The 13,854-nt window shown below is 55.5% G+C and overlaps 1 protein-coding gene across 1 annotated transcript; it reads left to right on the plus strand.

The window, feature by feature from the left end:
- The first annotated feature begins 717 nt into the window (after positions 1-717).
- On the plus strand, positions 718-12,655 carry TEX36 (testis expressed 36). Its single transcript, XM_004680959.1, has 5 exons — positions 718-768; positions 5,361-5,492; positions 6,139-6,219; positions 10,198-10,483; positions 12,414-12,655. Exons 1-5 carry the CDS (start codon positions 718-720, stop codon positions 12,653-12,655), a joined length of 792 nt encoding a protein of 263 aa, XP_004681016.1.
- Positions 12,656-13,854: the final 1,199 nt, after the last annotated feature.

The following is a 13,854-nucleotide window of genomic DNA, read 5'->3' on the forward strand; positions in this document are numbered from 1 at the left end:
GCTGAGGCTGATGTTTCGCACAGTGTCCAGGCAGCCCGGGCCCCGCGGGCTCTGAGGGTCTCTCCAGGGACGGGGTGCGTTCGTGGCAGAAACCTTTCCGAGGGTAGCTGGCTAGCTAGTCAACTAGCAGGCTACCTCGTTCTAACTAGTCAACCATCGAGTTAATATATGACTGGTTGATAATTAGAGAACTAGCTAACTAGTTATTTAGCTGACTAGTTGAAGAGCTAGTTACCTGGCTGCCTGACCACCTGACTAGCTGACTAACCAGCCGTCTAGTCGGCCATCTCACGTTGCAATGCTCCCCGTGAGCCAGGCCTCCCCTCCATTCAGGTTACTTCTCTGAAAACCAAGAGGTTGGGACAGATGGTTTCCATGGGGACACTCGGCTCAGCACTTCAGTGCCAGGACTTGGCGGGAACACAGAGCTTGCGTGACTCAACACCGTGTTGTCCTCCCCCGCCTGACCTGCTCACGGCTTGGCCCGTGGGACCTGGTGGCCCGCCTCCCGTCCTGGGGGCAGATGCGCACCAGGGCCTGGAAGGCCTGGAAGGCCGCAGCCCATTGTGAGGCCAGGTTCTGGTTCCGTGGCCGTGACGACTCCCTGCTGGGGAGGCTGAGAACCAGCGGGGCGCCAAGCAGGAGGGCTCCCCAGATGTGTGCGGCTGATGAGCGGGCAGGGAGCCCCCCACAGACACCTTCAGCTTCCTGCAGAACATGGCGAAAGGGAGACGCTTCAACCCGCCTTCGGACAAGGACGGGAGATGGGTAAGAACGGCGGTGGCGCCACAGCTCAGAACCGAGCTCACCCCCCGCCCCCCGCCCGGGCTACGCTCAGGACCCCGACAGGCCCGCCTGGCAGCCTCCTCTGTGTGATGGGTCCCGGCACCTTGGGGAGCGCCCGGCAGCCGGGGCGAGACGCCAGCGGGGTGCCCGCCTTCCCCTTGCGCACAGCCGCCATCTCCACCCCTGCAGCTGCCCAGTCTGCGGCCCCTGGGTCCCCCGCTGGGTGTGGGCTGCGGACTTTGTCTCTTATTCACCGGCTGAACCCGAGTCCCTCAAGTAGCGCCTGGCACATGCACTGCGCCCGACGATCATCTATGGCGGCAGGGGTGGGGGGGTGGGGACCGAACTCGAGACAGAACCGAGTTCCAGCAGCGGCCCCAGACGAGGGGGGCCAGCGCCTGCCCTCAGCCAGGACTCGCGCCCTCTGCAGCCCCATGCTCCTCCTCAGGCCTGTCGAGAGCGCCCCAGAGCACGGGGCTGTCAGCGTCCCGCCGTCTTCAGAAACCTCTGCTGCACCCCACGAGTGAGGCCCCGACTTGTCGCGGCCGAGGGGTGCCTTGCTCAGTCTCTGACGGGACCTTCCCACTCCTAGGCCCTACAGTCCACCCCAAGGGCTGTCGAGGGGCCCCACGCACCAGCGCTGCCCACCGCTGGGGAGACACCGGGAGGCGCCAGCCCCTTCCCTGGGCGAGGCTTGGGAAGGCCAAGCGTGCTGTCCTCTGAAAGGGAAAGAAACGTGGGCAACACCCCTGGAAAACGGGTCCGAAGCGCGAGAGCTCAGCCGGACCTGCCGGGCATGGCGGGCGGAGCTGCTGCCTGGGCAGCTTCTCTGTTCAACAGGAGCGTGACGGGGGAGGCGACGGGGCGGTGTGGTGAGGAGGGAATGCGAGGACATCAGGTAGACGTCGCACACAGGTGCCACTCCACGTCATCATATAGGAGCATGTTACAAGGCAGGTGCATTTTTGTGCCTCCTGCCTCCTTCCACAAACTTCTAAATGCAGCCACTCTGCGTTTGGGGCTGGTGGGCCACAGCACGCCCGGGACCACCTGTCCTGTGGGTCGGCTCCCCACAGCCCTGGGGGTACAGGCTCCAGCTGCTGGTCGGCGCAATCTCCTCTGTGACGTTCCCATGGCAGTGAAATCACCTAGGGGTGCATTTTCCAGAAAACATCCCCATGGTTAAGTGGTGCCTAACTCTGATGTGTGGAAAACAGCCACAGTGTAACAGTAAAATAGAGATAAAAACATTCAAAGCCAGCTTAAATGTACTTTAAAATAAGAGGCTGAGACTGGGAATCTGTACCACATAGCTCCACAGGCCATCTGGCCTCCAGGGTAGTTATTTGGGCTTTGAATTTTGGCTCTGAGTTTCCTGGCAGCCGAAGTAAAGTAGGAAATGGTGTGAACTCCATAATGCGATTTGGTTGTGAAGAGAAAAACGCACATTTCTCAGACTAAGTAGCTATATGTCTCTGTCATAATATCAGTTGGGACTGTGTTTGAATATTCTAGGAAGCTGACTAGGAATATTCTAGGAAGTGTCTTACCCAACTAGGGGCTCGTCTTCCTCAGGGAACAGTCCACCCAGAAGCAGGCTGCTCGGGCTGCCACAGCTGCTGCCCGGGGGCCGTCAGCCGGGTCCTCTCCTGCCGTCCGCGTCATCTCAGCGCGGCTGTCCAGCTCAGGGTGGCAAGGGGCCGGAAGGGCCAGAGCACAGCAGCCAAGGCTACTCCTTTTCGTGGGAAAAGCACAGCTTCCCCGAAAACATCCGCTGCCTTGCATCCCTCTCCGTGTGTCACGTGGCCGATGTAGCCCCAAAGGAGTCTGGGGAGCTAGTTTTTACCTGCCCTAGTGCAACCTCAAATGCGGTCAGCATTCTGTTGGGAGGGAGGAGGGCGGGACCTTCCTTCTACCACGCCCAGGCACGTGCCCATGCGCTAACTCCCATGGAGGGATCAGAGCACAGGCAACAGTGCTGAGCATGACGACGTTCCCCAAACTTGCAGAGAAGGCGGGAAAATTAAAGAAATTGTTGGCTTCGAGTCAGCGGCAGCCGTCAGGGAGGACCGTAATTGCCACATTAGAGGGGACGGTCATTTTGCAGTTGACCTTGCAGGTCGTCATCTGGCTGTTGCGGGGTAGGAAAGGCGTTTTCTACACACTGTCACCTTCCTGTTTAATAATTTGGTCATCAAGAGATGGAAGGCCGCAAAAATTTCACCTCCAACTAGTTAAAAAGCTATATTTCACAGTTACAATATCTAACAGAAGGGTTTATTCCACAGCTCTCATGTGACAGCCATTAAATGTGTATTTTAAAAGAGTGAAATTAAAATGTTAGAGCCATTTTTATAGGGGTTTAAGCCATAGACATGCAGAATACAGATGAACTCAAGTCGGTTGCCATTAGCTGGTGGGAGACGTTACCACGACTTCCCTCAGAGCGGCCTGAGTCTGAGTGTGCACGGGGCCAGGTGGAGGCAGCGAGGAGGAAGGGTGTCCTTTGGGTTACTGATAGCTGCTTAAGGTGGAATAGTCTAAGACATAATAAAATACATAACACAGAGTAAATTGAAAAGTGTAACTGGGCTTTGATACCTTCTAGAGTACCTTGGTGAGTGGGAAAAGCCAGGGCAGTGCAGTGTGCACCACAAGGTCTAATTGCTGCCCCGCGGACACGTCCCCTCTGCAGGGACAGCTATTGCACGTGGCCACGGAGCCTCCGGGTCTCAGTGACGACGCGTGCGTGGCAGCGGGGCGTTGGCCGGGGAAGGAGAAAGTAACCAAAGTCGCTGTGAAGGGAGAGGATTCTGCAGCGCCAGCCTCTGTGTGCCAAACCGCACACATGTGGGTGCATGGTCCATGGGTGCGCAACACGAGGGCCACCCAGAGTTGCGGGAAAGGCGGGGGGCTTCGGGGCGTCTCCTCCTTCCTCGTGCTTCTCCCCGTTGGAGCTGTCTACAACCACGAGTGTGTGTTACGCCGCTAGTCAGGGACACAGTTATGCTGTGGAGAGAAAAGATGGCGTCAAACACATCGATCCTAAGAAACTTCTAAATGGTCTTCCCTAGACGCCCCCTCCTCCTGGGGCAGCCTGAGGTCCTCTGGGGCGCAGGCGCTGCTGGTTTTCCTGCCTGACCCCCGTTCCTACACCTCGCGATCCCGCCCCACCCGCTCCAGACAGCCATTCAGAGGCGTCGGGGTCCTTTACCGGGGCCGGTCTCCTAAGTCACGTCCGTGTGCCGGCTGCTCGCTCCCGCCAAGGGATGGTGGGGTCTCACGCTGAGTCTTTCCTCGTTCTGCTCCCCACTGAGTTCAGAGTCTCTGCACTGCTGCGTGTTGCAAACTACCCGCTCCTCACCCTGAGGACGCCCCCAGGTCTGCAACTTGTTCACTGCAATGCCCCCCTCGTACTAGGGTAACATCTGCAGGGCACCTTCGACGTCAGGTGACTTAGACACTGGCCACCTGGACGTGCAGCTCGACGGTGACCTAAGGACAGCATGTTGGCCAAAATCATGAGCCAAGAGAGGAGGAGGGGCCTGGCCTTGGGCCGTGGGGGAGCGGGGGTGAGCAAAATGCCACCTGAACAAGAGGGTGGGTCTCTGAGGCCGGGCCTCTTCCTGTACCCCACAGCACAGGTACGCTTACCCCCATCGTATAGCTAAAGAAACGGGGCTTCGCAGCTCACCTAACAGGAGGGGCTGCACGAGCCCACCTCGGCAACCCCCTCCCTGCCGAGCTCCCCCTGGTGGGAAGGCGCTGGGATCTTGTCTTTTGGTCATATTTGGCTTGCACCCGTGCTCCTCTCCTGGCGAGCCTCTTCAAGGCTCCAGGTGGTTACTAAAAGGTGCTTAAGCGGTAGCCGCCAAGGGCCCGCCCCCGCAGGGATGGAGGGCTCCTTCCCGCAGTGGCTGATGGTGTGGCCTGGGTGGCACCAACCTCGTGGGCCCCCTTGGCTAAAGACCCCCTCTTCCTGGGCACCTGTACCCTATGACAAAGGGCCACAAAGGCCAGTCCCCTCCCCTCAACTCAGGTGAGGTCAGCCGAGGGCTGAGCTGGGACCGCTTCCCGCTGCTCAGTCCTCCTCTCCCCCTCTGCCGTGGGGAGCAGGGCCCCCCAGCCCCTGACCTCCCCATCCTCGAGCCCCCACCATATCCCGGGCCCGGGGAAGGTCCCTGTCCCCCTGTGCTGTTGCCCGCTCACACCCGTGGGAACCTGGCTCACCCTGTACCCTGGAGTGAGATCCTTGACCCCAGGAGGAAGACCTCAAATGGCACAGCTCTGCCTGCCAGAACAGAGCAGCAATCTCGGGTGCACCCACCCAGGCCGCAGAGAGACGCCAGGCGCCCCCTCGGCTGGGTGGGCCGGTAACTGGAAACAGCCCGTGAGGCCTCAGGCCGCTGCAGGATTTTTTTGTCTTGGAAAGAACACTTGAACATTACCAAGACTACGCCACTCCCACCGCGCGCCAGGCGCCCGCCCTGCCTCTCAGTCACTCTGCAGAGGAGGCCCCGTGCTGGGCGCCGCCAGCGGGCCTGGTTCGCAGCAAGGCGTGTGCTTTCTTCCAGTTCCCGCACATCGGGCTCACGCAGAAGACACCGGAGTCCATCACCAGCGCCACGCTGAAGGAGTCCCACAGCCCACAGTTGTCTCAGCAGGTGGAGCGGAAGCTGCCCCCCATCTACAAGATCCGGGAGAAGGTGAGTCCACTGCGCTGGCCGGGCCACAGTCCCCGCACCCCACGACGGCATCTCGGACGCGCCTGCTTCTCAGCAACTGCTCGTTCCCCACCTAGTGCCCCTTGAGGCTGGGACACCCCCTCTCACACACCCTGGCCACCATGGCGGTCCAGACACTCTCTAGAGCAAGCCCCCAACTGCCCCTGATGGTCCAGTTGGACTGTCCGCGCACAAGACAGAGCACGTTGGCCAAAGCTCACCACTGCTTCACGGACGCCAGGGAGGGGTGAGCAGCCAGATGGGGGGCCAGGGAGGAGAAGCTGGGGTGTCCTTCCCGAACCCCTTGCCCCTTGGGCCTCTGGTCTCCCAAGGCCCCCATGGGAAGAACCCTAGAAGTTGGTTAGGTGGCCTCAAAGGACACCGAGCTTTCAGGTCCACGGACCTAGAAGCTTCCCCTTCCTTGCCTCTAAGGTGTTGCAAAAGAGTCTTGTTTCCGGCGAGTTGACAAAAATGTCAGCTTCAAAGCCTTGAGCCGAAGTGCGCACCGGGCGGTCATCTCTGGGGACGGCCCTGCCGAGTAGAGCCGCTTTGCCCCGCTCAGCCCGCCACAGCACGGCCGCTCTGACTCAGGGTTTCTGATCGCCTTCTGCCCCCTCCTCTCTCCCAGCAAGCCGTGAATAACAACTTCCCCTTCTCGGCTCACGACAACCGGCACAGCTTTCAGACCTCCGGCTGCTACCTGGACACGGTGAGTGTGCCCCACAAAGCGCTGAGGCCTGGCCCGGGCGCCAGGGCCCGGCACCCCAGAGCCCCGTGGAAGCCAGGGCACTGAGCCCGGCATGGGACACAGCGGGAGGGACAGTCTCGTGTGGGTTGTCGCAAAGCGGCGTGGCCTTCTCCAGTCTGTGCGGCTTTCCGAGTCGCTCCTGCTGCTGCGGACATCTCTGCTCTGCTTCTCCACGGCTCTGTGGCTCGCCCCCAGCGGGGAGCTCTCCTAAAGCTCTGTCCTGGGAGAAGGGGCTGCCCACGAAGTGTCTGGCGTCTAGAAGCAGGGCTCAAAGCGGGCCCTAGAGGCAGGGTGGTCTCTTCTCCGGAGGCCAAGGCCTTCCCTGGGGAAACTGCAGTTTCTCAGCACTTGGCGCTGCAGTGGAAACGGCGCAAACTGCATGTGTGCTCTGGCTTTTTCTAGTAGCCACCTTGTCTACAAAGGACTAAGTGAAATTAATTTTACTAATATGTTTTGTGGAGCCGAAGGATTCCCCAAATTATCCACGCAACATGTAATCAATGTGAGTTATCAGTGAGCTATCTTACATACTAGCTCACACACATCTTACAGACACCACAGAGTGAGTCTCCAAATACAGTTTGTGCTTTGTTCTTGGTCCCTCTCAGCTCGGAAGACCCACACTTCCAGGGCTCCCCTGCCCCTGTGGCTAGGAGTTCTCAAACTAGATAGGGCAGGGTGAACATGTCTAAGGTATATTTAATAACATGGACATTCTCTGAGTCCTTACTGGTCCTGAAATGAACATCCATGATGATGATGGTGATGATGATGGTGGTGGTGGTGATGCTGATGACAGTGTTAGTGTGGTGATGGTGATGGTGGTGGTGATGATAATGTGATGATGGTGATGATAATGACGGTGATAATAGTAGAGACAAGATGATGATGGTAAAGATGGTGGTGTGATGGTGGTGGTGATAATAGTGGTGATGGTGATAGTGATGATGGTGATGGTGATAATGGTGATGGTGGTGATGGTGATGATGATGATGGTTATGGTAGTGGTGATGGTGATGGTGATGGTTGTGATGGTAATGTTGATGGTGGTGGTGATGATAGTAGTGGTGATGGTGATGATGATAGATGGTGGTGGTGGTGATGGTGGTAGTGATAATGGTGGTAATGGTGGTGGCCGCGGTGATGATGGTGATGATAATGGTAATAATAGTCACCAGTTAATAAGTCCTTGCCATATATTAGCATTTCATATTATCTCATGTAATCCTCACAACCCTTTGGTTAATTACTCTTATTCCCAACTCAGACATGAGGAAACAGTCAGTGAAGTTAGACAACTTGCCCAAAGTTACACTTTCCTCAGCTACAGTATCAAAGTTAAACTGAAGTGGTTTAACCTGAAAAATCTGGTTTGCCTCTGGCAGAATGTCGAATACAGAATCCTTGGTCACCTCTCTAAATGGAATTTTTAAAATGGCTTCTAAATTACCAAAGCGACACATGATCTTTAAATTTTTCAAATAATACAAAATTATATAAAATTAAAAAAAATTGTACCTTCATTTTCCTTCCTCACAATTTCATGCTGGTGATTCATTAATCATCTGGTATGTAAAATTTGAGAATTTTTGCAATTCATGTGCAAACATACACACATAAGTGTTTATCTTGCTAATGATATAAACAAAATTTTATAACACATATATTTTACCAGAGTTATGCGATTCTTGTAGAAAAACTTGGAAACATTCCAACTTTCTCTACATTCTGGAAGAGTTTACATACTGTACAGACTTTCAACTTAATGAAGGTTAGGTAGAATTTGCCCATAAAATTATTTGGGTTTGATATCGTTTTAAATAAGCTGTCCACCTCCCCAATATCTTTGTAATTTCTCCCTCAGTTATTAATTTATTTTGTGGATGTAAAAATTTATCTTGTAACTTTCAAATGTATTTGAATACTCTTATTTTACTGTTATTTCAGTTGTACGTTTAGTACATAGACTTGCAATTGTTTTGGTAATAAATTCATTGAAACTATGAATATTCCTTGCCTTATTGCTTTGGACATAGCCCAAAGACTTTTCTAGCAAGTTCTCATTATCATTTGTAGTGATAACTTCCAAATAGTCCATGACTTAATTTTTAGCTTCTTTAAACTAAAAAAAATTAGAAGAATATTTTGAATTGTCTGTAAGTTTAAGAGTTCTTAAAGAGCCACCCTAGATATTTTGCGAGTATGTAGCTATAGGGCCTATAGTATGTTTTATAGGGGACTACCCACGATCCCCACCTCTTCAGTTATAAAGGTCACCTTAGCTTGTGCAAGATTAATTTTCACAAGTGTTTAAAAAGAAAATATATTCCTTCTCTGTTAGTGATAGTTCTTTGCATTTCTTAATTCTGGACTGTTCTGTTTTCCAAAACTTTTGTCTCCTATGTTTTAAAATTTTAGTCTTTCTTTTTGGGTTTGCTTTTATCATAAATAGAACTAACAAGTGTTTTAAAAAAGCCATAGTTTCTTTATATGAGAGTCTAGCCATTTGGACAGTTAGAAGCATTTACATTTTGGGCTTTATTTCTGACATTTTATTTTGTTCGTCATATTTACACGTTTGACGCCCCCGGCCTCGCTAGCTTGGGTTTATTTGCTCATGCTTTCCCGATGTGCTGCCAGTGGTAACCTGCAGGCTAACTGCTGACGAGCTCCCTGAAGAGAGCAGGGCGGGGCTGGCTAGCAGGGTGGGAGAGCTGCGTGGCACTCTGTGCCCTGAGGAGAAACTTGCCAGAGCTCCCCCCAGGAGCAAGGCCGGTCCTCCGGGCGTCTCCCAGTCTCTCCCTTTGCAGGGGCTTCTCTGTGGGGAGCCCGGGCTGGCCCCGCTCTCCTGACCATCCTCAGGGGCACAGTTAAGCCGCCTGCCAGAGGCCCAGGGACGCGGCTTCTGCTGTCAAGTTGAAAGTCTGGAATTTGTTCCAGCTTGGCTTCCTCCCCCCCAACTTCCCTTCTTCCCCTCCTTCTCTGTCTCCCCCTCCCTCCCTGCCTCCCTTGTGGATTCAGAAGAGACCACCTTCTCACGGTCACTTTCACAGCAAGTACCTAGACCTTAATACCAGCCCTGCTCAGTGCCTTCCTCAGGCCCCCCCACTTCTTTTCACTGGGAAGGCGGGGGGGGGGGGCGCGTGTCCCTCTGCGCCACCCTGTCCTCCGGGGCCATCTGTGTGCACGAGCCTGGGCACCCCCAGAGCCCGGCTGTTCCCACACAGCCCTTCCTCCAGCTCTGCTCGCAGGGGCCGGGTCCGAGCTGACCTCGCTCTCCGGACGCCTGTGGAGAGCCCAGCTCACTCTGCGCTCTGTGCAGGGAGCCCGGTCCCTTCCGGCCTTTTGCCCGAACCGACTGGTTTCTTTTTTCACTTCTCTAGTAGGCCGGTCCGACCCCATGGTGGGGAACACACAGTAATTCTGGGGCTCACATGAAGGGCTGAGAGGTAGGGAGGTAGCCTGGGGGCACAGACCAAAGGTGCTGCCCCTCCATGGGAGCCCTCGGGGGCGGGGGTGAGCTTCTCCTGCAGTAAGAAATGTGCATCCCATAGAGTACTGGGGACATGGCCAGCTGGGGACGTGGCCAGCTGGGGACGTGGCCAGCTGGGGACGTGGCCAGCGGGGCAGCTCACGAGCCCCTCGGTACACAGAGCACCTTGGAGTGCCTGGGAGTCCAGGCTGACACTCGCCTGTGGTCTTTCTGGCTCTGGTCCTATGTCTCCGTGAAGTCCAGTCCCTCTGGCCTCAAGGACAAAGTCCAGCCCTGTCCCCCTGCCCCCAGGATGATGCGTCGGGTCCACAGGGCCGGTGCAGGGCGTCTCTGGAAGGTTGTCTTGTGCGTTTAAGCACAGAAGGTCAGTGACTGGTTTTATTAAAAACCTTGAGCTCTGTGATCCTGAATATTTTCCTTCTAATCTTCCTGTAATTCTTCCCCAGGGCTTGGGGCGCAAGAAGATCCCGGTAGAAAAAAGGCAACACGTTTCAAGAAATTTCAATCTGTGGGCGTGTGACTATATTCCATCTCATCTGGACGGCTTTTCAAATAACCAAATATCGTACGTCGGTCAGAAAGCTGCGGTGGTCCCGATCTTCAGACGCTTCCCAAGACACCATAATGAGATCTGGAGCACTTTAAAATGTATTCCCGAGAGAAGCCACAAAGAGATTTTGAAAAATGGCCCAAAAGTGAGGTTTGCTATGGACAAAAATGTCGTTTTTCCAAGTGAGCCCTAATCCTTCCAGAAGATTCTTCATGAGTTTTGTGATGTTGCTCTTTCATTGGACTTTCTAAAGCCATGTGTTGTCTCATCCAGTGTTACCTGTGACGTGAGATTTGTTTAGAACTAGAGAATTAACAACCCTAGATTGGGGGTGAAGTTAAAAAGCCCGTATATTGAGAAACTAGAAATAGAAGTGACCATCCTCTACCTTTAAAATATTTTCAATGGGCTAAAAACATTCAAGTTCTTATAAAATAAAGATGCTTTATTTTGGGGTCCACTTCCTCTTTGGAACGTGAAGCAGTGCTGAGAAAGCAGACCTGATTTTCCCACATCCTTGCCCTGACCCGGCAGAGAGGTGGCCAGTTGATCCATTCTGCGGCTGAGCGGCCCAGTCTCAGCTGGACCCTCTGCGCTGTTACCTCCCCGCGGCAGCCCGTTTCAGTGACCACAGAGTTAGTCTCTTTCCCAAACCGTCACACTCTTGCCTACAGTTCCTGGGCTCGGGAGGCCACGCTCGTGGCGGGAGGCACACGCCACATCACCACTGACTGGCTTGGGAGCTGACTTACATCTGGAAGCCTCTTGGCTGTAAGACACGACATAGCAACGGCAGGACGTTGCATTTTCTTCATGGATTGTGCCCATTTACAAGAGCGAACCCCACAGGGTCACCTTTGGGTTCCCCAGCCAGACTCTGACACCGGTGCCACCCGCAGACTTCACTCAGATGCTGCCTGTGGCATGTGCTGTGTGCGTGTGACTGTGTCTCTGTGTGTGACTGTGTGTCTTGTGTGTTTGTGTGTGACTGTGTCTGCGTGAATGTGTGTGTGTGGTGTCTATGTGCGTGACTGTGTGTGTCTGCGTGACTGTGTCTGCGTGACTGTGTGTGTGGTGTCTGTGTGCATGTGTAGATGTCGCTTTGCAGCCTCTTGCTGGGTGTTGTCACACCTAGGCCTCCTCACGGGCTCATGGAGCCCGTCATCTACAGGACACACACCCGTGGGAGTTGGGTGGGTTATTGCACTTGGAGGATCTTTCTCTTTTTGTTCCTTATTTTATGGTGTAGCTGTGTTTTTAGCTACACAAACCTTCCCGCAATTATTGCATTCATTATATTCTCTTCTCCATGTTCTCTCTCTCTTCTAGGAGCTGTGGGCGGATACTGAAGTAGCTGCCTCCATACTTCTGTAGTCTTCTCCGCTTTCCCACGTGCACTGGAGAATCCTCAGCTTCCAGTTCACAAACTGACTTTCCCATGACCCATTCTGCTACTAGCTGCCTACTTGGGGTTCCTGTAGCCAAACAACACTGAAATTTCCAAGGTGTCTACTTGACTGTCACTTATGCAATGTTTAACTCTGTCTGGTAGTAATTTCACTTATTTCATCCTGCTACTTTTCTCCATTCTTTTAATTTTTGTGGGCACTGCTAAGCCTGTTTGTCTCCTAGCGTAGTGCAAACACTTGGTGGTGCCTGGCTTCAGGCTCATGTTGGGTTTGAAGGATCCTGGTAACGCATTCACGCCTGGGTGACCAGCTCAGCCTGGGAGGCACTGAGAGTCCGGCGGAGGCTCGTCCAGACCCACCGGACGCCTTCGCCTCTGGGCATCTGAGAAGACCCCCACCTGCCAGGCCTGCCCAGGGCTGACCGTGAACCCATCATGGCAACACTCGCTCTTCACCAGATTTTCCCCGATTGTTTCTTGAGCGCTGGGAGCTGACTTGTGCACAAGGCGGGGGGCGACCCACCCGTCCCGTGGACATAAGCCCGCCCACCCCAGGCGCCTGCTGGCCCTGTGTTCTGGGCTGCAGCAGTAGGGCCCTCAGGAAGCACCTATTTTTTTTTTTTTTCAGCCGGGCTTCCACTTCTGGCCACGGCTTGTCAGCTCACCGAGAGCTGAGCGCGGGTCCTCACGCTGTTGACGTGCAGACGCCCCGGATGCGGCCTCCGGCCGGGCTTCACGGCCGCACTGCCGCCTTCCCGACCTGCGGGGCTTCAGGGGCCAGTGCCCTGCTTGGCTCAGACAGTGTGGCGGGGACCGAGGCCGGCAGAGCGCTGTGTCCATCACCGCGGAGGGCCTGGCCTGCCCAACCACGGCCTCCGCAGCCGCCCCCGGCGTGGACATGTTGCAGCCTGGCATCCGGCTCTTGGACACTCGGGGCCACCTGTGAGACGGAGGAAGTAACCTAGAGGCACAGCGCGGTGATTCCTGCAGACGCAGCTGCCCCCCAGAGACTGCTGTGGGGGCCTCCCGGGCTGCCACAGAGCGTCGGGGGCAGGAGCAGTGCCAGGCCGAGCTCCCGCCACGGCGGTCAGCGGCGTAGAACAGCGAGAGGAGCGCCATCACCGTGTTAGCCGGCACTACCAGAGCGGCCGCTGCCAGCCACCCCAAAGGTCTCCGACATCTGGGGAGACAGGCTGAGGGGCTGAGGGGGCGCGGGTGACCTCCTGAAGCAGGGAGAGCAGGTCTCCGCACTGCCAGTCGCGTCCCCCCTGCTCTGGGGACCTGGGGGTGTGGAAGGCAGGCTCAGCCCTTGGCCCCCCAGTGTGGGGGGCAGTTGTTAAGCCCTTGGAACTTGGCTTTGCTTCCGTAACGTTTGCTTTCATGCCTGGGCAACCGGGTGAATAACCGATTCCTACCTTGGGGAGCACAGGGTGGCGGAAACCCAGCCCCTCGCGTTGGTTTCAAAGTCACAGCCCTGCCCCAGTGTGGGGGTGGGGGGCTCCCCTTCACCCACCTCAGCAGCCACCTTGAGAACCATCAGTTCTTAGGAGAAAACCAGGAAAGGGCAGTGGAGTCACAGGAAACCTTACCACAGCCTTTACACGTTGTCTGCAAACCCACCCAAGCAGTCAAAGCAGAGCAAAGGCACTTCCGAGACCCCACACCCCTGCGGTCGGCACCGGGCCCCGTTCAGGGTCCTCGGCGGAGGGGACCGCCCCTCCCGCTCACAGCGGCTGGCTGGACCAAAAGCGCCCAAGCCCCGGACCCCACCTGCTTCCCAGGGCCGGAGCTGTCTTGTGGGTTCCTTCCCTGCTCGCCGCAGGCTAAGGAACTGAACCCTTGAAAATCTCTCGGAGCCCACTGCGCCTGCCCCCAGTCCTGTCCCGACCAGGGCCCCGAGGCCCGCACCCCTCACCAGGCGCCTTCTCCTCCCGGGGCCCCTGGCAAACCCCCTCCCTGCCTTTCGGCACACAATGCCAACAGTCTCCCCCTCAGTGCATAGAGTTGGGGGTATAGAGTGCAAAGAGTTGGGTGCCACGAACAACTTTGGGTTCATAGAGCCAGGAGTTGAGCTATTGAGGGATGTGGGAGTGGGTGCTAAAGATTGGGGGGTATACTAACCACCCATAGAAACGCAGTTAGATC

The sequence above is a fragment of the Condylura cristata genome, unplaced genomic scaffold (genome assembly GCF_000260355.1).
Source record: "Condylura cristata isolate star-nosed mole 26May11 unplaced genomic scaffold, ConCri1.0 scaffold00011, whole genome shotgun sequence".
In the NCBI taxonomy this organism is placed as follows: Eukaryota; Metazoa; Chordata; class Mammalia; order Eulipotyphla; family Talpidae; genus Condylura; species Condylura cristata.